The sequence below is a fragment of the Rana temporaria genome, chromosome 6, assembly GCF_905171775.1.
Source record: "Rana temporaria chromosome 6, aRanTem1.1, whole genome shotgun sequence".
Classification (NCBI taxonomy): domain Eukaryota; kingdom Metazoa; phylum Chordata; class Amphibia; order Anura; family Ranidae; genus Rana; species Rana temporaria.
The window spans coordinates 20019297-20043250 of record NC_053494.1 but is presented as its reverse complement, the minus strand read 5'-3'; the positions used below and the strand labels follow the sequence as shown (position 1 = coordinate 20043250).

The 23954-nt window shown below is 42.8% G+C and overlaps 1 protein-coding gene across 3 annotated transcripts in view; it reads right to left on the bottom strand.

Annotated features, from left to right (window-relative positions):
* LLGL1 (LLGL scribble cell polarity complex component 1) overlaps positions 1-23954 on the bottom strand; it is a 116017-nt gene that overhangs the window by 27890 nt on the left and 64173 nt on the right. For all 3 annotated transcript variants that reach the window (XM_040356411.1, XM_040356412.1, XM_040356413.1), the window contains exons 5-12: positions 19067-19225; positions 16820-16982; positions 16315-16450; positions 12559-12613; positions 10038-10192; positions 7265-7482; positions 6328-6395; positions 2752-2905 (exon numbers count right to left, since the gene is read on the bottom strand). In XM_040356411.1, coding sequence (XP_040212345.1) covers positions 2752-2905; positions 6328-6395; positions 7265-7482; positions 10038-10192; positions 12559-12613; positions 16315-16450; positions 16820-16982; positions 19067-19225 — 1108 coding nt within the window. The remainder of the gene's footprint in view (positions 1-2751; positions 2906-6327; positions 6396-7264; positions 7483-10037; positions 10193-12558; positions 12614-16314; positions 16451-16819; positions 16983-19066; positions 19226-23954) is intronic.

Sequence of the window (23954 nt, the reverse complement as noted above, 5' to 3'; positions counted from 1 at the left end):
AACGCAGGCCCCTGATACTTCTTCTTAGTTGGCAAGAGAGTACTCTTGCCGTTTGAAATGGTCTGAATGTATTTATCTAGGTCTTCTCCGAAGAGTCGTCCTCCATGGAAGGGGAACCCTACCAGGAGCTTCTTGCATGGGGGCTCAGCCTCCCAGCTTTTTAACCATAAGAGTCTTCTCATATGGATAAGGGATAACGATAAACGTGATGCTTGCTGGATAGAATCCCTGATTGCGTCTACCGTAAAACATATGGCCTTAGGGACATCCGAAAATTCTTCTGCCTGCTGGGCAGGAATAAGTTTAAGCATCTGCTTAAATTGATCCGATAATGCTTGAGCGACCCCAATCGCAGCCACAGCTGGCTGTACTACTGCCCCTGCAGTAGTGAAGGAGTTCTTAAGTAGTGCTTCCAAGCGCTTATCAACTGGATCCTTGAACACCTGTATGTTTTCTACAGGGCATGTTAACGATTTGTTAACACGAGATGGCTGCGTCCACTGCAGGAGTAGCCCATTTTTTGGAAAATTTATCTTCCATAGGATATAGGACAGAGAATCTTTTAGGTGGTAAGAAGATCTTATCTGGCTTGTTCCAATCTTGGAACAAAACTCCCTCTAATAGAGGATGGATCGGAAACACAGCATTGCTTTGAGGCGCCCTCAGTGAGCCAAAGCTGAAACCGTCGATACCTGGAGATCTGGTACTGGCAAGTTGAATGCCTTATGGACCAAGTCCGACAATCCTTGAATCCACCAGCTCTCCCTCAGGGAGACTGCCCCAGACTCCTCTGTATCCGGATCTTCGATCCCTGAACCTACTTGGTCCTTGTCCAAGAGGTCGTCCAATTCCCCTGAGGAAAGGACCTCCTCTTCTGAGGGTCCGCGCTCGGGCGACGGAGATCTATTCCGCTTACTGCCCCGCATAGCTGCGGCTATCATTTTTCCAATGCTTTTCTGCATCTCTTTTAAAGAGGTGAGTAATACCTCCTCCGTGACCATCTTAGGGTTGGACTGACCCGCGTCAGCTCCAGCCCCAGATCCCGATGGCCCCAAGGCTCCCTGTGGGGAAAGCAGCGGCATAGCTTTGTCCGAGACCTCAGACTCTCTGGGGGAATCCCCACCTCTTGTACCCTCTGACCCGGATGCCATGGTACAATACCGAGGTACACCTGCTAGCTTATTGGTACCTGGGACTATAAATAGTTAAATGCCCAAACACCTGTTTGGGGGACAAAAAATGCTTCCTCTCCCCCAGATGACACTTTCTTTTTTTTTTTTTTTTTTTTTTCAAATCCAGGAAAGAAAAAACATTCTGTCCCCCTGAGTAGTATTGCAAGAAAAAACTATGAGATGGAAAAGAAACAGCCTATTCCTAGGCTTGAAAACAGTCTTCTGAAGACTGCAATATTCTTTCTGGCCACTGTGTGTCCTCGGCGCCCCGTGCTGCCGCTCTGGTCTTTCCTCCCCAGTTCCAAAGTATTGAATGAGCTGCTGTATGGAACAAACAAACAAGGAAGGGCCGCCCCTTCCTTAAGCCACTGACCCGCCCTTCCCCCCCAGCAATCTCAAACAGGAAATGCCCCTCCCGACAGGGGGGGGGGGGGGTTGGGAGGAAGGGACCTCTCTGCTCCAGCAAACTGCAGCCTGCAGCCTGGAACCACGAGGAGGTCAGCGTTTTGCCTGCTTTGCAGGCTCTGAGGAGGAAGACTGAATGGAGCATCGCCTGGAGGCTTGCAGGTAAGCACAGCTCTCTGACACACACATATACTTTTATATCACACAGGCCCCACTCAATGCTTTTCCAACACTACAAGGGAGGTCACATCTTATGGGGAATAATACATATAGAGCCATCCTATCTTTATGATATGTGACTAGTTTGCCAGATGCAGTGCATAACTTTAGGCATGTCCCCTGTGACCCCCCAGAAAAAACCTGCTAAGAACCAAGTTCCGCAAGTTTTCCCCTCACTTACCTGCTCCATGCCGCAGGACTTTGCCAAGCAAGAGGCCCAATCTTCCCCCATCTCCGTGGGGATGTCTAGACCTTCAGGCCCTGGGTTCCTATGAAGGATCCACTGTCCTGGGCCCATATAGCACCCTGGCAACAGAAAACATTAGGTACCCAAAGGTTTTCTAAGTTCTGGGCCCAGGGTCCAGCTCTCTAAAAAGAAAAGCATTATGGGCTATACCCCAAGGGTTTGGGGTCCGGTTACTGACCACTTTAGCGCTGAGGCTTTTTTGGACAGAACCGGTTAGGTCACCTAATCCCAAGGATGCGGAGGCAAGCTAAACCATGACTAACACCTAAGACACTGGCGTAAAAACTGAGGTACTCCTCCTATGGGAGGGGGTTATATAGGGAGGGGCATTTCCTGTTTGAGATTGCCAGTGTCTATCACCTGAAGGTACTCCATATAACCCATATAGTAATGAATGCCGCTCTGTGTCCCGTGATGTAACGATAAAGAAAACAGTGTTTTCAACACCTTTAATGATGGAGGGACCAGTGAAAGAAACCACAGAGTGCAGCACTACTAAAAGGGTGCCAGAAGCTGGAGAGTCCTCCAAGACCATCTTTTAAGATGGCAAAGTTTGGCAGCTTGGGCATGCATCAGGACAGGCAAATGTTAAACATTTCTTTGAAATTACTCAGTTGCTTTAAGAGTGACAAATATCCCATAGAGTTAAAATATCATCAGTTTCTCGCCATCAAAAACACAAAAATCATACTTTGGCAAACTGCGTACCTTGCGGAAAGGTGGCCAATCATCTTCACAGCTTTGATTCAGGCTTTCGTTGTGGTCACAGTCCGTCTGAAAGATACCGGCTGTCGGCAGTTTGTAAAGAGGCCGCAAGGCAACACTAGAAGCATCCCAGAACCGGACAGTGCCATCTTCGTGGCTGGTAAAGTTGAAAAAGTAAAAAGAAAACAAAAAAAAAAAAAGCTTCATTTTATTTCAGGGCAAAAAGATAGATGTTTATCCTAGTACAACAGAAGTTAGCAATCTAAAATACAGTAAAACCTTGGATTGCGAGCATAATTTGTTCCAGAGACATGCTTGTAATCTAAAGCACTTGTATAGCAAAGCAAAATTTCCCCATAAGAAATAATGGAAACTCAAATGATTCGTTCCACAACCATTTATTCATAGGTCCTTCAGTTTATAGTCCATGTAAAAATATAGCAATGTGACAGGTTGTGTAACCATAAAAATGTCCATCCACAGATGGAAGCCTCCACAAGGGGATTAAAATCCAGCAGGAGATACAGAGTATAAAAGAGAAGAGAGGCACCTCTAAGTGTAGCAATATGTTTCCAAATGTTGTACCTTCGTTAAATGTACCCATATTGCTACACTTATAGGCTCCTCTACTTTTTTATACCCAGTTGTGACATACACTACTTTATTAAAATTTGCTTGCCTTGCAAAACGCTCTCAAACCAAGTTGCTCTCAAACCAAGGTTTTACTGTACTGTCCATAAGACATAACAGATGCCACTACCATATATGGGCAACGAAAGAAAATTTGCATGTGTAGAGTTGAACATTTCATTCATAGCTCTAATTTAAGATTATACAGATTCTTGATTTTACCACAAATAATTTAGAATGAAACTTTACTACTGGCCAGCTTTAAGCCCCGTACACACGATCCGAAAATCGTACGTAAAATGCCGCTTTCGAAACAATCGTACGATAATCGAATCGTTAGTACAGAGCTTTCGAGAGCCGATCAGGACTGTTCATCCGATTTTATTCTATCGGACATGCACGGAAATAGTTTTTGTACGATGCCAGATCGTACGATTTTCGTTTAATCAGTACAGCCGTCGTTCGAAAATGCAATACAAATGCATTACAACACATGACATCACTTCCGATCTTTTATTCTGCCGTATGAGAATTTGTGTCTTTCGTAAACTCATCAGGTTCGACATGAAATTAGTATACAAAAAAAAAAAACGGACGATCATTCGTCCGATAATAGGATCGTGTGTACTGGGCATTAGGAGTTCCATGCTACAAACTGTAAAAATGTGTGTAGAAATAAATTGGGAGAAATCACAACAAAACACACAGTAGTTTTCACACACACACACACACACACACGCTGTCTCTTGTTATACGAGAGTGTCCAGATCACAGGCCTCTCCTCCTCCACACATCTGGAGCCTACTGACACCACTGCGCCTCCCAGCCCTCCACTCCCGAACTCCTGGGGTTTGCCTGAATCCAAAAATCGCATTTTCCATATTTTCTCATTTCTCACTGTTCTGTTTTCACTGGCCCAGTTGCCAAATTAAAAACAGGGAGACTCACTGAGCCCACACAAGACTCAGTCATTCTCTGCAGCTGGAGAGACATGCAGCAAGATGACCTTCGATTAAAAACAACAATCACTCTGATGTGGATCTCAGATGAATCGCCCAGAACGTCGTCTCCTTTTACTTTTCCCAGTGAGTGAGGGTGGGGAAAAAAAAATTGGATTGGCTGCCATGGGCAACACAAGATTCCGAGACTTCATCTGGGTCAATAAATATGCCCAGATGAGGTTCAAAATAAAAGGAACCACAAGCCTCAGAATGTCCTACTACTCCGGTGAACTGCAGGAAGAACTTGTCGGCTATTAAAAAGCAACAGCTTGCTTCAGTACTGTACATCTGGTTCCAAACAAAAACAACATTTGTGCATGTACAAGTAAGCCAATCAATAAGCTTCTTCAGTTTTTTATAGGTGGCAGGTCTACTTTAAAAAACGTAATCTCTGCACAGTTATACATTTGAAAAATTAACACAAATTAAAACCGCTCTTTATTCATTAATCCATCATAAAAAGCAGGGAGTTGGAATCGGCCTCTTGCAGCCCCTATACAGCAGAGCTCAGATTACATGTGAACAGAGCAGCACATGGAGCCAGCAAGTTGCACTGCAGTGCTAAGAAGGAACAAATCGATAGAAGAAAATAGCCAAGTGAGATGAATTCATCAGTCGTCTTCTTCTCCCTGCATTGTCCAGTTAAAGGCTGGAGGAGGAACAAGACCTGTAAATGCAACTTAACTAGGCAGCTATAGGGCAGATGAAAAATGTAAAGAAATGCACTCAGGGGTCTAAAAATATACACACAAGTTACACACTTAGAAGGCGAACCTCTGGGGGAATAGAGGATGGAAAGGATCTGGAAAAGGGGGGGAAGCACTGGAAGGAAACTATTTAACCTAAGGTCTCTAAAGAAGAACACACGCTGCCACACAATGAAGTTGGACAAGAGACAGTTTAATCTTCAACGACATTGAGATTCCACTTCCTACCCCCTCCGCCCTTAAGAGTGCTTTCACACTGAAAGCATCCGGGCGTCGGCGGTAAACACGGCTATTTTTTATCAGCGCTTTATCGTAGTTTTTGTGGCACTTTCCAGCCACTAGCGGGGCACTTTTAACCCCCGCTAGCGGCCGAAAAAGTGTTAAGAGCTAGCGGTGGTTTGGCAGCGATTCCCATTGATTTCAATGGGCAGGGGCGCTTTAGAAGCCGTGTATACACCGCTCCTAAAGCGCTGCAAAGAAGCTGCTTGCAGGACTTTTTTTGGACGCCCTGCCAGCGCAGCGCCCCATGGGGGAAACCACTCGAGCTTTAAGACGGATTGCAGATGAGGTTTTTTTCAGGTGCTATTTTTAGCGTTAAACCGCCTGAAAAACACCTCCAGTGTGAAAAGGGTCTTAGGACCACAAAGTTCTTGATTCTGAAGGATTCCCCTGGATATTTTGTTTTTGACCCCCTATGCTTCCAAAAAAAAATGTATGTATGTATAAAAATTTTTTTGGAAGAATAGGGGGTCAAAAAACAAAATCTTATGTAGTAATGCTCATTTATTTAGTCTTATGTAGTAATGCTTATATATATAGCATTACTACACAAGACTTGTTTCAATACTTCATCCTGAATAGGTCTTATATACTGTAGCTTTGGTACACTATCAAATTACAGTGTGTCTCGGGTTAAACTGAGGCATGTTTTCGTTATCAACCCGATCTGCCCTGAAGTACAGGTTTTGTTGATTTTATGTATGTGATGAAACCCATAAAATTAGGCTTCTGTTAGAGCAGTAAGGATGTAGAACTCCCTTCCACAGTTGGTGGTGTCAGTGGGGGGGTATAGCTGAATTAAAAAAAAAAAAATTCTGATGTGTTTAACAAATGCAGTGTACAAGGATATGGAGAGGGTGTTGGTTCACCTTTACATTTTTCCTTTAGAAAGTGAACTAACCCTTTAAAATGTTGGCTCAGCAACAGCACATACAAGTAACCATACAATGATAAAAACTTACCCTGTCAGCAAGAGGCCTCTCTGTGATGGCTCCTCAGCCAAACTTTTTCCACCATCTATTGGCCATTTCTAGAGACAAAAAGTATGTTACAAATGTTAAAATGTTTGTGCCTAAAAAAGCTAAATAGCAAGTTACAATTCTACTAATGGGATTATACACTGCAATAATGGTAGCAAACAAACACTGTAGTCAATGTTGCCTAAGGGGGCAATGAGGTGAAGAGCTACCAAGAGCTTATTTTCACTTCCATGTTCCAGTAACACGTGCGTTACCGTAATGCAAGGTAGTGCACTTTATTTTGAATTTGAAGCACCCAAACACACTAAGGCAAGTTTAAGCAATTAGCGGACCTCCAGCTGTTGCAGAACTACAAGTCCCATGAGGCATAGCAAGACTCTGACAGCCACAAGCATGACACCCAGAGGCATGATGGGAATTGTAGTTTTGCAACATCTGGAGGTCCGCTAATTGCATATCCCTGCACTAAGGCAACACACCTGCACTGTAGTGTACTACAATGCATGGCAAGGAGAAGAAGTCTTTTTTTACAAAACAAAAACAAAACAGGCCGGGATTCACGTGCCTTTTTAAGTATGCTAGGTTGCATCGGTAGCCCATTAATTTTGAATGGGCTGCCTTAAAAACAATGTACGGTAATGAACACCACAAGGACAGAAATGGGCTCTGTTTGGTTAGAGTTCTCCATTAGTTTTAAATCAGAACATTGTTTTTGGCCATACAACTGGCTAGCAGTTACAGATACCAGGAAGGTGGCTTCAGTTATAACTATCATAACTTATCACACAGGCAATTCTACTCTCACTGTGCATAAAAAAAAAAAAAAAAATGTATATATATATATATATATATATATATATATATAAGCATTTTCTGCATCCAGTACAATACTAGTGATCTACCCTGCTTGCAATCTCACCGCAGAAGACAGCTGTGGGTTCTGTTGCTCGCCGGCAATAATGATCCGCTCCCATAGCTTCAGGGTGACGTTGGAGATGTGGTAGGAGCAGGTAATGGCAGATGAATGGAGCGGGGCAAGATACGGTGCAGGGATGGTCGGCCAACCAGGGCTCTCAAGGTCAATAACAACCAATTCTTCCTCCACCAAGACTACCAGAGCTGTGGGATTGTCCAGATCTGAAACAAACAAAAAGTTTTTAAAGATTAAAAAGGTTTTAAAGATTAAAAAGGCCAACTCAATCTTAAAAATCGAAGAAAAATGTAATATGCGTTGCAGATTACCAGTCCTTAGAAGTGGTGGCTGCATTCATTCCCCCCCCCCCCCCTTTACTTGCATCTGGTGATCCTGCTGGTACCATACTTCCTGTCCTAGGCTGATAACGCTCACTCACCATACTCTGTTTTCTATAGAGTTGTCACCCTAGGACAGGACTACAGAACACCTCCCTTTCTCCCCATCTTCATAACATAGGGGGAAAGTGCTCTGCAATTCTCAAAGGTAAACTGGGCAGGGATGATGACACTGATGGGGATTTCAGTTCAGCAGCGGCAGAGGGCACAGGAAGGTACAAGCTCACTGGATTTCTGGCAGAGCAGCATGTATTTTTCTGCTCTCACTGAACAGATCTAACAAACGTTTATGGTCGTCTAAGAAAAAAACAAAAAGGGGTCACCAAGAATTTATGGGCACCTTCAAACCCAACTCCAGGCAAGAATGTTTTGGTTTTGCATAAGGTCCCTGTTGGAAATATTTCCCTTTACTTTATGCCAAGAAAGGGTTAGAATTGTAGTGTTTACACTGATGTCAATGTTTTTTTTTTGTCCTTAAAGGCGTCATGCACACTGGACGTTAAAAGTAGCTTTGCAGTGAGTTATTCAGCTTTTTTCAATAGCATTTACTAACCTTTTTTTTTTTTTAGATTTTCTTTTTTAATTTACAGACCACTTTGACCTACAGGTAAGCCTAGATTAAGGCTTATCTGTAGGTCCAATAAATATCTCCTTAACCTACACGGTTAAGGAGATATTTCCAAGAAAGACAGCACTGATGTCTACGGCGCATGCGCGGGAGTGATGTCATCGCTGCTCTGGCCAGTCACGGGGCCGGAGCAGTGATACCCGGAAGTCACTCCGGGTATCATGGCGGCGACGGAGATGGTGTCCGAGGACCTCTGCGGGGGATTCGGTCTCAAGCAAGTAATTCATAATGAGCTATGCTATGCATACTAGCTCATTATGCCTTGTTTTTTTTTAAGAGCAGGTTTACTTTCTCTTTAATGACTGTAGAAAAACACATTTACAGCCAAAAACAGCTGCTGTAAAAACTAAAAAAAAAAAAGAAAAAAAATGGCCAGTGTGCATGAGGCCTTAAAAGTTGGAGGTCATGGGCTGACTACTCTATAGCAAGAGTAGCACTTCGCTCTAAGCCATGGGTCTTCAAAATATGGCCCTCCAGGTGTTCAGGAACTACAATTCCCATCATGCCTAGTCATGTCTGTGAATGTCAGTGTGTTACAATCAGGGCTGTGGAGTCGGTAGATAAATGTTCCGACTCCTCAGTTTTATGTACTTCCGACTCCTCTGTATTAATATGCAAATGTATATGCAAATGTATTTTATACATTCCTTGAGTGAAAGAAACGCAACCTACCACAGGACTACTGGCTGGGAAGCCAACAGTCTATTGTATTGCACAGTTTAAGCAAAAGACAAACACAATGAAAACAATCAAGTGACTGGATAGTAGCAGCAGGCATAAACATCAGGATCTTTACCAGTTCAAAAATACAAACCACATTATTTGGTTGTTTTAGAACAAAAACAAAGCTCATCTATAATGAACCAAAAACAAAATCTGCAAAACCTAGAAATGGTTTATATTAATCTTGAAATGTAGTTCTAGGCTTACCAAATGCAAATCAATTCAATGTAGAGTTCTAAGGAAGAGAATTGCCTTTGCCAGATCCTCTTTCATAGAGGCTCTTAAGTCAGACTTTATTATTTTTAGGGCTGAAAATAATCTTTCGACACTGACTTGGGTGGGTGGCATTGCAGTAACTATTCTGGCCACATCACTAACGATCTCTGGATAAACAAGGATGGCTTCTTCAACAGTAAGTTTTGATGAGCGATCATACTTTTCAACTTCTTTTAGTGCTTTATAAAACTCCTGTTGGAATTTTTTTATTTGGACACTTACTGGTTCTCTAACATGCGTTCCCTGTAAAAGCAGAACACAACACTATGGAAAGTATAAGTATTGCAGCTCCTAATTGTGCGTTGCGTGCCATATAGTGAAGCACATGAAAAGCATGCTTCTTCACGGTCACTTAACGTGTTAGTTTTGCGGTTACGTGAGGCACTGCATGCATTGGTCTTTATTCTTACAGTAGAGAAGTCATTAATTATAACTTTTTGTGAATTGGGACATTTAAACTTGCTTTTTTTTTTTTTTTATTCCAATCTAAATTTAGTAGGAGTCGGAGTCGGTGCATTGTTTGCCGACTCCGACTCCAGGTACCCAAAATTTCCCCCCGACTCCGACTCCTCGACTCCGACTCCACAGCCCTGGTTACAATGCCTCATGGGATGTGTAGTTGTACAACAGCTGGAGGGCCGTAGTTTGAGGATCCCTGCTCTAAGCCACAACAGCCAATGAGAATTTATGTTTGACTCATGCGACTTCAATAACCCGGTGGTTACGCCTCATTCGTGGCAAATTCAGTTCATACCATCTTCACTCTGAAGCGGGCACACGGTGAAAAAGTCAATGACTCGAGAGGTGAAGTCTAAGGTGACCAGGTTTTTCCCTTGCATGATGGTGACACAGTGACGGTCCCCGTAGCTGGCTCGAGGCATGCCCCCGCTGAAGATGATGAAGTGGTTCCTGGAGAGGAGAAAAAAGGAAGGAACCTTGGACAAAAAGGAAACTGTACATTTGCATAGCAGGATCACAGAACAAAGAAAACTTTACAATTACATAGCAGGAAATATCAAACCAGCTGGTTCTACGACGTCATTTATAATGCAGAAATTGTTTCAGCTGTGGGAGAAAATTTGGGGGACCAGGTGTAGGAAGCGACCACGTGTGTCATACCTTTAAATAAAAACAGAGCTAGAACACACAGGGGGTCCCAAAGCTCTCCACCTCATTTCCAGCCATCTAAGCGAAGATCAAATTTTTTTCATTTAAAAATGAAAATTCCTCACTAAGCCTATGACTCCTGCATCATCACAGCAAGAAAGTCAATGCAAAACACTCTGATCATCCAATTCACACATTTTCATTGAGGATTACCTCTCATCTGACAAAATTGCAGTCATAAAACTGCAATTATGAACAGCTTATGAACTTGGCCTTCGGGCTGAACTATACAGCAGATTTTAAATGGTTGGTAGCAGGACATTAACTTCATGTTGACAAATGCTTGATTTTTTTGCAGCTCTCATATCAACATGCAGTACATCTGGGGTGATTAAAGTATACCTTAAAAAATAAAGAATTTCAATTTTTAGGTTTCTGGATATAGTAAATATTACATTTTTCTTTTTGCCATCCTTGTCTTGATGTGGGAAGAGGGAGCGATTTAAATTCACTTCCTGTCCAGGAGACACAATGGGTAGTAGGAAGATCTTTTCAAAGTGAAGGGAAATCCCCTTTTAAACAGCTGTGATAGTAGGCGTGTGCAGTCTACTCTCTACTCCACAGGTGGCGCTCAAATGCAGCAGCATTGTAGGGGGGAGAGGATGTAAAAAGGAACATGGTTCCTCTATGGTTTCCTGAGTCACTGGGGAAGCTATCCGATTGGATGCTGGCCCCCCCTATGTGATTCTGGCGGCCATCTTGGGTCAGGTAGAATCTACTTAAGACCCTGGTTCCCGGGCTTGACACACATTTTGTGTGAGAGTAGTGTAGAGATCTGTCACCCATCGGTCGGAGACGGTCATTAGCGTCAGGCAGAGGTTCCAAACAAGTAGGGAAAGAGCAGGGAAATGCCATCCATCCTGGAAGCCTCCCAGTTTGCGTACAGATTGGCCAGGCCGCATTAGTCCCCCTAGACAGATGCTGTCAAGTGTACCCAAGACCTACAGTTATACCCTTCACTGCAACATTTTGCGAGTGCGCCCAGTTGGGTTGCCTTCCCGCTAGCCATTTGTGCTTATTTGAACTTTAACTTCAATACCGTTCTGTTACTAAAACTGGATTCATTATTTAATGCTGCTACAGGTTTTTCCACTGGAAGTTTCTCCCTCTTCCTGCTCCGATGTAAACTCTAAAATGCCGGATTTAAAAAAAATAAAAAAAAACACATGCACTTTCTCTCTATATGGCAATGGTCAGGACAACAGCAGGGGGACGCTGAGGGAACAGAAAAAGTGTGTCAGCTTTGAAGTCTTTATCTAATCTGTGATTATTAGAGCTCTCACTTAGGCCCAAGGGCACCCAGGCATACAGAGAATCTTCAATGTCAACAAACACAGAAGAAAGATGATAGAATACTAGAAAAATTATTCATGTATTTATTCATTGCTTAGTGAAGGAGAACAGCGCAAAGTGCAGCAACTCCTATCAACCATATCAAATTACTTTCACAGCATTACAAGTGTTCTGATGATCCGGTTTGGTCTCGATCAATACTGTGCTTTGTTGATTAGACCTGTAAAAAAATTCAGCTTTTTTTCAGCATCCATGTAGGACTCCCAATGTGCATAAGCAAATATGGAAATAACCTGCTTCCCTTTTCAAGTACAGAAAAGGTGCCTGGCCGCTTTTTACAAATAACCAAATGCACCCAAAAAGGAAATAGTCAACCATCAGCACAACACTGAAGATTAACGATTAAACTCTCCCCTTGCTTGCGCCAGTTTAAGTTTATTTTACATGTGCTCTGGAGATGTGACAAACATCTAATAAAGCTATAAAATGGCAGGAAAAGTAATCCTTCCTTGCAGTGGGATTACGCACTGCAAGGGGTTAAATGTTTGTGTCTAGGTGATTTTTCTCCCCTGCACTCCAGTGGTCAGATGCCCTCAAGACCAATACAGGGCCCATAACTTTGCATGCCAGAATGCAGAGGAACAGTTGACTGCCAGAGCATGGGGTGGAGGAGACACAAAGGTTCAGGTAAAAGTGCCATTTCCCGTCCTCTAGACATAGTTGGGCATTTAACCCTTGCAGTATGGGAGCAGTCCCACTACAAGGAAGGACTTTCTATTTTCTGTAATTGGGCTTTAAAGAAATAACGAACATACCCCGAACTGCTGGATAAATACTGGATTTTGTTGACCGCTTTGCAAGGGAACGGACCTAGGGGGAAAAAAAAATTGGATAGTTTTACTTTCAAATGTTTAAATTCTAAAAAGGTAGTAATTAAAAAAAAAAAAAAACCACAAAAACACACGCCTTCTTTGTGCAATGGTTTTGCACAATGCAGCCCCGAACCTCTTCTTTTTGGGTCCCCCGTCGGTAGTCCCGACTCCTCCCCCCACCGAGTGACCCCCAATAGCAAGCCTCTTGCTATGGGGCACTTAAGCAGGCTTGCTCCCAAAGCCAAACTCCTGTGAATAGACATTGTCTACACACACACACACACACACACACACACACACACACGGCTTGGTCCGCCCCCTGCTCTATCCTCATTGGCTCAGTGGCTGTGATTGACAGCAGCAGGAGCCATTGGCTCTTGCTGCTGTTTGAGACAAAGAGGAGAGACCCAGGAGAGCAGCTTCTCTCATTAACATTGCTGGATCAAGATGGGGCTCAGGTAAGTATTGGGGGGAGGGGGCTGCACCCAGAAGGTTTTTTACACTAATGCATTGAATGCAAATAAGTAAAAACAAAACAAACAAAAACAAATACACCACAGAACATTACAACGCTTACATACAGACCAGAAAACATAACACATTACTCTTACAGCGGACACCCCCCCCCTCCCCCAAATGGCAAAAAAGGTGAAACTTCCCAGTGCATTGAGGATAATTATTAGTACAATCAAATACAATCTGCGGGTGTGCATTTTTTGTACCAGTGAGCCATAATATTGTAGGTAACCACATTTAATCAAGAGTGTTGGTGCACCATTTGTTTTTCATGGCTCCTCAATGCACACATATAAGTTTCAGGACACCACAACGCACAGAGTATTGCGGTGCTGTGCATCGGCAAAAAAAATAAACTGGTACATGCTCGGTGCAAAATGCGATGCCAGACTATTCAAACACAAGTACACTGCCTTAAATGCAGCATAATTTAACCCAGAGAAATACATTGGGGTAGATTTCCCAAAACTGGAGCAGCTCTGCAAAGAAACCAATCCGCTTCCATTTTTTTATTTTTTTTGTTAAAGCTGAATTGAACAAGCTGATGTTCGAAGCCGATTGGATACCATGCACAGCGACACCATATTTTTGCACTCTGCAGTTTAAAGTAAAATCAACCATTGTGTTCACTCATACCATTATTATAATACAGGATTTATATACCGTGTTTCCCCGAATATAAGCCCGGGTCTTATATTAATTTTGGCAACAAAAGACACAGTAGGGCTTATTTTTGGGGTAGGTCTTACCATGTAATGTGCTGTCTTCTCTTCCCCTCTCTCGACCTGCCTGTTAGGAATCCCCAGTTAAAATGCTTGTAAAATCTTGTAATCCACTCTATTACTGTAGTATATAATGTAAAATGTGTGTATTTCTGTAATATAATTGTGCCAAATACCTTCATTATAGCACCACTCTGCGCTTTTGTGACCTGCCGGAGCTCTCTTCCCTGCATTTATGTTACAGAAACACACACATTGTACATTGTGTACTACTGTAATAGAGTGGGTTATAGGATTTTAAACTAGGGCTTATTTTCAGGGAAGGGCTTATATTGCAGTCCGCCTGGAAAAGTACGCTAGGTCTTATTTTAGGGGTAGGTTTTATTTTCGGGGAAACAGGGTAGTGCCAACAGTTTTTGCAGCGCTTTACAGCGTGATGGCAGACAGTACAGTCTATGACTAATGGTGTGAATCCAGCCTTGGTAATACTTCACAGGACAGAACCAGTGCAAGCATAGAAAGATGACCTTTTACTGCTACATGCCTCAAACAGAAAACAATAATTTCCTGAATCTGCCACAAATGAGCATATTATCCGGGGATTCCTAGTGTACAAAACCGTCAGTTACGACCCAATTGGAGAGATTCTAGAATTTTTCTGCCAAATGAAGTATCCAAAATAAGCTAGCAGGCTGAATTAGGGGGGATCGGCGTCACATATTTGTATGGAAATGTTGTGTTTCTGCTTGGAATTCTCCACCTCGCGCAGTCCCATCCTCTGAAGACGGCAGAGGCCTCCGATACCTCCTGATAAGAGCACTGCATGCTCAGGAATTCCACGCCAAGTTCAGTGAGAGGACAACAGCAATTCAAGTTCACAGAGAACACAAATCCTCAACCCCTAACGGGCAGAACATTTTTATTTTATTTTTTCCTTCGTAGTCAACAATCCTTCAATTAGCACAAGTAGAAATAAATGTATGTCACCAGATATTTGTCGCATGTCAAACTTTATTAAAGCTGAACTTCAAGCAAACTGCTATACACGGATGAAATGCATGCATGGGAGTCGTTTTATCCGTCAAAGGATTTGTACTTCTGTCAATCCAGTCATGAGATTTACACAGCTCTAAACACACAGCACAACCCAAGACCCGATTTTCCACTGCAACAGTTCAGTCACAAGTGACCTGTAAATTTTTTACTTGACAGTGAAAAGAGAAGCAGCTCCAATTCCGCTTTCTTAGCATGCTCTTTGTTAGCACACGAGTACTGCAGTACAACCGACCGACTCCTTGTGCCCTTTCCACCTCTCCTAGTATGAGCTCTGCTGTACAGAGATTGCAAGATGCTGTAAGATGCTATAACTCGGGTACCTACACTGCTTTAGTGCCCGGTTCCCTACGGCGCATGCGCGAGTTGCGCTACGCCTGCCGATTGGCTCCCGCTGTGTACTGGGAGCCAAGTGTTCCCAGAACACAACGGGGGGGGGGGGGGGGGGTGACGTCATGCCCGCAGTCTGCCCGAGACTGTGTGGCCGGAAGTGGGTGCAAAATGTGACACCGGAGGGGGGGGGGGGTTCCGATCAGCAGGAGTTCCACTTTAGGGTGGAGCTCTGCTTTAAGTGCGTGACCATTAAAATTCTTCCATAGTGCAAAAAAAGTAACAAAAATGTAATTAAAGTCTGAGTACAGTTCTTTAAACAAAATCGAAAAACAATTTTAAATGCATATATAGAGATTTGCCTTAGCCTTGGTTCACGCAAGTGCGATTTGACAGTTCAAAAAATCGCATAACCCATTGCGGACAATGGAACCGTTCACATCGTAGCGACACAAGTCGCAGCAACTTTGAAAAAATATCCTGCACTATTTTTCGATTTCATTGACTTTGTTAAATGAAGTCACAAGCCGCAGTGAAATCAGAGGTCCAAATCGCACTGATCTGTGGCTTTGAAATCGCACTGAAGTAACAAGATTTCAAAGCTGCACTGATGTGAACCAGGGCTTAAAAGCAGATTTGAACTAAGAAAAAAAAAAACTGACAGGTAGTATTTTTATGGCAGAAGAGACCCTCTCTATCCTCTGTCCCAACTACTTTTCTCTGCCTGTCCGCATACACAGCCACACATGTGTAGCTCAGCTTACATTTATGGCACCTCCCTGTGCCATGATGCTACTCCCACATGTGCATGCAGTCAAACAGTCGAAGAGTCTAAACCCTAAAAAGACCAAGAGAAAATGGAAATGCTTGCGACAGCTGAATGCACTGACACCACAGCCCTGCAGGGGGATCGCTTGCCAGGTAAAATCTACCACAGTGTGCCAATATGCTGTGCATACCAGTACATTATGGCAAAATGTTCTTTGAGAATACATGCATTTTAGAAGTGCACTTCTATTTTAAAACCCATAGTCTAGTCACTCAGACTCACAAGCTGCATCCAATGAATGACACTCACCATACGGAATAGAGGAGGTGACCGGCTGGGATGTAGAGGAGGAATTATTGCTGGCCGTCCACACCAGGTACCCTCCATCGCTGTGAGAGCTAACGAGCGATGCCCCGCTGCTCTCCCAAAACAAACTCTCCAATTGCTGGAAAGAGAAGAGAATTTCTGAATGAATGGAACAGTTCACCAATTAAAAACCCATTTACTGAAGAAACTCACAGTTGATGTCGTTCTCACAAACACGAGATCAAACCTACCAGTAAATAATCATTTTATAAAGGAAACGTGCTTTGGGGAGATTAAAATTTAAAAAATAAAAAACAAAACACACACACACACACACACACACTATAATCCCCTCCTTACCAGCAGCATAGTCTTCTTTTCTATGCCCCCCCCCCCCCCACCACCACCAATCTGTTTGCAGAGTGGTCATAAATTCCCTTATCAGAAACTTGCCATTCGAAAAGTTCCATCACAAAAAAAAAAAAAAAAAAGGGAGTTAATGATTCACCTGGTTGCCCAAAAAGAGATGTTCCACTTTCCTGGAATCCCGGTCCCATAGAACTACCAGCCCCCTACTGTAGCCAATCAGGATCTTCCCTTGCTCCTTTGCATGCTGCTGCAACGATTCCACTGGACCCAGGGCCTTTCCACATCTGTATTCATCTGGCAAGCTGCATAAGAAGAAGATCATAAAAATCAGAAGGTAATTCTGACAAAGGAGAGAATAACTGCAGTCTACAACGCAAAATGAAGTATCATTGTTTGAAGAATATTTCATGAAGGTTTTGCGATATTGTTGTTTAAACTTTCTGGATTATGGGTGTATGATGGAAGGATCTGTAGAGCTACCCCAGGGAGGGCCCCGTCTTCCTCCAACGGGGCCTTGCAAATTTCCTTTATGCAACCAACCCAATGTTTGCTCTTGTGCCTATAATTGGCCACCAAGGTTGACCTTATCTTGTTTGCGAAGCCTCTATTATCTTCCTCCCCCCCCCCCCTCCATTTGTATTGACAAATGATTTGGCAAGGATTGTTTGCCACTCTATTTTGTGACGCTCATAAAAACTAGTGCAACAGGAAGATCAGAAGGTAAACAGACCTACAAAATTGCTTAAGCCAACAGTGAACCAAGCACAGTCCATAGTTTGAGACCATCAGGTTGTGTACAGCACTCCAAATACTTTCAGGGCATTTTTATTTGGGGTCCGTTAAAATCCAGGGCTGGTAACAGCGCTCCTTAACCACTCACTTCCCCTCTACAGAGGACACATCAACATTACTTAAAAGCAGAGTTCCGCTTAATTATATCCCCCCAGTGCATTTGGCACCTTTCGGGGGGGGTTTGGGGACAGCTCTCATCCTGCCTCTGCCAGACCAATCTAAGCGCAGTGCGCATGCGCAGAAGGTGTCCGGCTGTGAAGCCAAAAGGCCTCACTGCCGGGTTCCCTCAACAGGAATGGCGGTGGCTGCACCTGACAGTATTTCTAGCTGCTGACTTTGACCGCTTTCACACTAGCAGCGCCCGGTCGTTACCGCTAAAGCTCCGCTCATATTTGCAGCGTTTTAGCACAGTTTTAGCACAGTTTTAGCAGCACTTGTCACCAAAAAAAAAAAAAAAGAATGGTAAAAAGTCCAGTCAAGCTTTCAAAACGCTTTTTATTCCCTTTGGAAGCATTGCCTATTCATTGAAATGGAGCGCTCCCAAACCGCCCCAAAGATGCTGCTTTTTTCAGAACTTTTCGCAACATCCCGCAAGCGCACTGCCCCAGTGTGAAAAGATGCCTTGCAATGAATGGGAGGCAGTTTCCAGAGGCTATTTCTAGTGCGTGGAGAGGCTGGACCTCATCTTTATAGTATAACTAAAAAAGGCAAAACTTTTCTTTCCCCCCCTTTAGCTTTTGGATAGAGTGCAAAGGGGTTGGAACTCTCGTCAGTTTTTATTGCCGTCTGAGTCCCCATCAAAGAGATTCCTTCCATTTGTTCTGTTTACCATCATCATTGAAAGTAAAACAAAACCCCAAATGTTGGGGTGTCCCCAGTAAAGTAACAGAGGGGAAATGCTCCAATGGGGACACTAGTTCTGGTCGCCTAGGGGCCCTCCCAAGAAATTCCCTTTCTTTGTAGGGATATCTTCTCACTTCCTGTTTGGTTATGGGAACAGGAAGCAAAGGGAAAGCTCTGCAATGGGACACAGATGGCAGGGGTTTATAACCCTCCCTTACTCTATCCAAAATGAAAAGAGAAAAAAATAAAATAAAAAGTTTTGCCTTTAATTCTACTTTAAACCCCCCAGAAAATTATATAATTTTCTGAAAGCAGAGACGATTTAGAATAAAGGGATGATAGTCGTAATTTTCAAGTCGCACAATATTTGCACATCTTGAGTGAATTTCCAGCAGAACAAGTATCTTTCTGTACTTGCAGCATTTTTATAGAGATTAAACACTGTAAATGTACATGTATTGCAGAGATAGACTGTTTTTTTTCTGTCCTAACATACAGTTTAAATAAATACGGATGTTTGATGTAGGATTCATTAGATATTATTCTCTTTTTGGTGCACTGTTTGCTCTTGGTCCTAGAGGGTTAACTAAAAGTGCAGATAATCGATTCCTTGGAGACAATTCATTCAGCACACTCCGATTTAGTTTTTGTTCAATATGAAGTGGTGATGGTGACCCCTTCTTTCATTCCACTGAACCTGCCTGCTGCCACGCTCACCACCCCCCCCCCCCCTCCCATCAGGCCTCCTTACCTCTGTACAATTTCCTCTTGCAGCAAAATCTGGTCCTCCAACAGCTTCAAACTTGGGATCTGTACAAAATAAACCCCTCCTCCTTCTGTTCCCAGGCCAACCACATCACAGGAAGTTGTCACCAAAATAACCGTTACACGGGTGACACTCGGAGGAGAGCTGCGGACAGAAGAGGGATTGTTAATAAAATATGGTCATTACTGAGGGGGGAAAAAAATCCTTATCCCATACTAAATGGATTTTCCTTTTCAGCAGACAGGCTCACCATTCACATGCATTTTCCTTATAGGTTACATTTAAAAAGGAGCATTTCATGTTTAACGAAAAACTGATTTAAAGATGAACAAGACTGGGTGTCTATAAATCTGCTCAAAGCTAAAAGTTGCTTTTAAAAAAAAAAAAAAAAAAAAAAAGAGAAAAGCAGCCATATTTGATCTTGCTCCTGATGAAAATTGCACGCAATTGCTCCTTTCTCAATTACAATCTATAGACAGACTAATCATAAGAAGTCACCACTTCTAAATAGCATTTGCATAAGGGATGTTCACACTATATTGTTGCAGTAATGCATATTTGTGCTGGTGTGTTACATTGGCATTCTCTTAGAATGCCACCCCGACGCACAGACGACAGATGTGCACTGCAATTGAATTTTTTTTTGGGAAGTACATCACAAGGCACCAACATGGGTTGCATGACGTTTTACTGCGACATATTTGGATGATGAAGGGCTGTTCAAAATGAATGGCACCGCACCAATACAACAAGTGTGCATTACTGCAACATAGGGGTTGAGTTACAAAAATTGGAGAGTGCAAAATCTGGTGCAGCTCTGCATTGAAACCAATCAGCTTCCAGGTTTTGTTTTTTGTCAAAGCTTAAAGTGCAACTCCACTTTTGTTGAGGGGGGGGGGGGGGGGGGAAACACACACCTGTTTAATTTCTGCTATAAAATTTTGCAAAGGAGTAATTTTTCTTCACTGATGTGCACGAATGAGGCCGCGTACACACGATCAGTCCATCCGATGAGAATGGTCCGAAGGACCGTTGTCATCGGTTAACCGATGAAGCGGACTAATGGTCTGATGTGCCTACACACCATAGGTTAAAAACCGATCGTGTCAGAAAACACAACGACGTGCTGAAAAAAACGAAGTTCAATGCTTCCAAGCATGCGTCAACTTGATTCTGAGCATGCGTGGGTTTTTGACCGATGGTTTTTCCATACTAACGATCGGTTTTGACCTATCGGTTATCAGTCCATCGGTTCAATTTTAAAGCAAGGTTAACTGACCGATTGGGCCCACACACGATCGGTTTGGACCAATGAAAAAGGTCCTTCAGTCCGTTTTCATCGGTTTTAACCGATCGTGTGTACACGGCCTAAGGCTAGACTAAAGGTCACCGATGAGGCTGCACTGATGAGGCCGCACCAATGGGCACCGATTGGCAGCGCCGAGGAAAGGAAATACCAATAACCAGCGTTTGTTTACATATGACCAGCTGTGATTGGACACAGCTAATCACATGGTAAGGGGCTGCTGTGATTGGCCCTTTCCCTTGATCTGGGATCAGCTGTATTCCTACTTTTGGTATTCTGGAAAATGAATCTAATGGGAATGATTTTTATAATTAATTATCAATCGGCTGCTGCACTTTGCAGGGTTCTAATGAGGAAAATGGCTGGGTGTGCATCCCTTTAGATGCAATTTTCCTTTAGAAGTATAGCACCAAAATTACATTTTTGTTGCAGGGGGATGCCCAAAATATGGTTTGTATCTTGGTGCAAACTTCTGAGAAAAATCCGTAAAATCCAATCACACAAAAAGGAAATTGCATACCGGCGGGGGTGGGATGGGGTGTTCAGTACACTGTGTACAGAACGCCTCCAGGTAGCCATAGTGCATTACATAGAGAATTACAGAGCTGCAGATTGAAAGGGAAAGGTCATTTTTAATAGCATTCAATTACAATATGACTTGTGTAGCAACTGTATATCCTACTTTTTTTTTTAGCCTTTTTTTCCCCCACGAATGTGAAGTTACCCTTTAAGCTCTGAGCTGTAAAATCCCACCAAAGCCTTGTTCAAAGAGTAAATGGAAGCGTTTAAATTCCTTTACTAAAGAATCTGTTTCCATTTTGGAATTGCAGTTGTATCTGCATGATCTCCTTTGGACAAACTTCTATGACTTTGAAGCAACCAAAAACAGATTGATGGGGAGAACGTTCAGCAGCAGCAAACAATTATGGCTGTACACTAATAAAAGAAAGAATCTTGAGATGGACAAGTTGGAGGAAATGCATTTTAAAAGAGTGGTGAACCTGTTTTATGGAATGTCAGGCGGCTAGGAAATGAGTTTATTCTTTGTTTAGTTGTTACATCATGGGTGTCGCATCCTCCAGGAGGAGAGGGCACAGCAGTGGCATCAAAGGCTCAGGCATCGCAGAGCGTTATGGGAAAGTGCCTTGTTTGGGCTACAGTAATGAATTATAGAATGTCGATCGGCTACGCAGCTCGTTCTGATGAACAGCTGGACACAACAGCATTGTGGAGGAGCCAATAAAACATGCATGAGACTGGCACAATTCAGCCTTGTCGTCATTGATACGGATGTATGTTGCTGAGCAACGGTATGGAAGTTGAGGAGATAGGATAAGGTGAGATCTGGGGGGGGGGGGGGGGGGGATTGGTTGTCTACAGCAGAGCGGCACAGCATGTACTTTAGGACAGTGGTCATCAACTTTGTCCTGCAGGGCCCACACTAACAGGCCAGGTTTTATGTATTACCTTGGGGAGATGCAGTCCTAGAATACTGCAATCACTGAGGAGCAAATGATATCAGCTGTGATGTATTTCAGTTATCTTGCAAACCTGGCCGGTTAGTGGGCCCTGCAGGACAAGGTTGATGACCACTGCTTTAGGACATCAAGTCATTTACACAAGCTTCAGATATGCAGAATATCCTCGACTAGATAACTTTTTTTTGGGGTCCAGAACACCTGCATACTGAAATGCAGCACACAATCGTTCAATCATTCTAGGGTCCCTTCTAAACAAAAAAGTTAGCATGGCCCAGCTACCAGAGACAATGGCAAGTTAGAATATGGTCATGTTTCCCTCTGCACACTTACCACAGGGGGGTTGCTCACTCAGGACTGCCTCCGATCATGGAACACCTTGTATAGTTATCAGTGAACACGCGGCATTCTCCGATTGGGAAAGGTAGAGATTGCGACATCACTGCCCCTCACTACCTCATCCATGCAAAAAACATGTGGTGGTATTCGACAAATAAAATAAAAATACAAGGCATTCTATGAATGGCAGTGGTGCCAAGCAAACCACCCTGTGGTTGATGTGCACAGCAGAAGCTGCTTGCACTGAATCCCAGCAGGACAGCGAAAGGGTTGTTAGGAGCCGTCATCCATAGAGCTCTACAGGCCAACCTGTGATTTGATTGGGGAGGGGTCTGATGAGAAATTAATTTAATTAAAGTGGTTGTAAATCTCAGATTTGAAATATAAACAAAAACATATTCCTCTATAGCAGTGTTTCTTAACTCAGGACCCATTAACAGGCTAGATTTTAAGTATTGCCTTTGGGGGGAGGTGCAGACTAGAATACTACAATCACTGAGCAGCAAATTATATAACCTGTGATGTATTTCACTGATCTTGCAAACCTGGCCTGTTAGTGGGTCGGGAGGAGAAAGGAGTATAATGTACAGCGAGTCACTTCACTGGGTATATGCAAGTGTTTACAACGACTTTAATAGGGGGTACCAGCACATTGCTGCAAAAGGTCATTAGACACATTGCATGGTATGGTCTGGAACAAAACATTTTATTTTTTTTAGATATAAAAACCAGACAAGAATACATCATGTGCCAGAGAAGTTAGATTTTGTGCATTATTTATGATAGCATGGACAAGGCAACCATAAACAAAAAGGGCTTTATAAGTGAAGCTTCTGCCAACATAAAATCGCTCCACATTTACAATGTTAGGGGGAAAAAATAAATAAAAAATATGTAATAAAAGGGTATGTAAATTTGCCAACCAAATAAACATTTCAAGCACACATTTTCTTAAAATCCATTAGTAAATATGGGTAATGCTTCAGGAATGTACATCAGCGAGCAATGCCAGTACACAAAGCAATTGCACAGCAATAAGTTTAGCCTGATTTTTGGCACTTTATATTACCCAACCGACCACATACGGTGTGTGTGTATATATATGTATGTGTGTGTATATATATATATATATATATATATATATATATATATATATATATATATATATATATATATATATATATATATATATATATATATATATATATATATATATATATATATAAATAAACTGTGGGACCTAGCAGGTATAATATTTGGCAGATTAGTTTTGAGCTAGATTGTCTTTGAAATCCTCATGCTGGCAGGGCACAGGCTCTTCTGCTCAGAATGTGGCTGCTTTCCAAAGAAAGCAAAAAGATTTTACAGATTTTTGGGGCACCTGGAGTGTAATGATACAATCTGAAATTCAGAAATGGAGGATTTATAACAGGAGAAGAATGGACACATCATGCTACTGACTGCAGGTTATGTCCCTTGTGCAGATTGTTATTTTTTTTTTAAGTTACACTTAGGCTTTAATGCTATGAAATGTAAAATGAGAAGAAAGCATACATGCTTCACAGTAAACGGAAGAAGTGACCCATTACCAAACACCATTAGGTAATTAGCATTAATACAACTAAAAAAGAAGAAAAGAAAAAACAAAAATATCCAGTGTGGTTCCCAATCACCAGTGGCATTTAAAGTTTGCAAAGGTCCCACCTTCCACCAGAGTGACCCTCTTCCTCCTCCTCACGCTTGTATACTG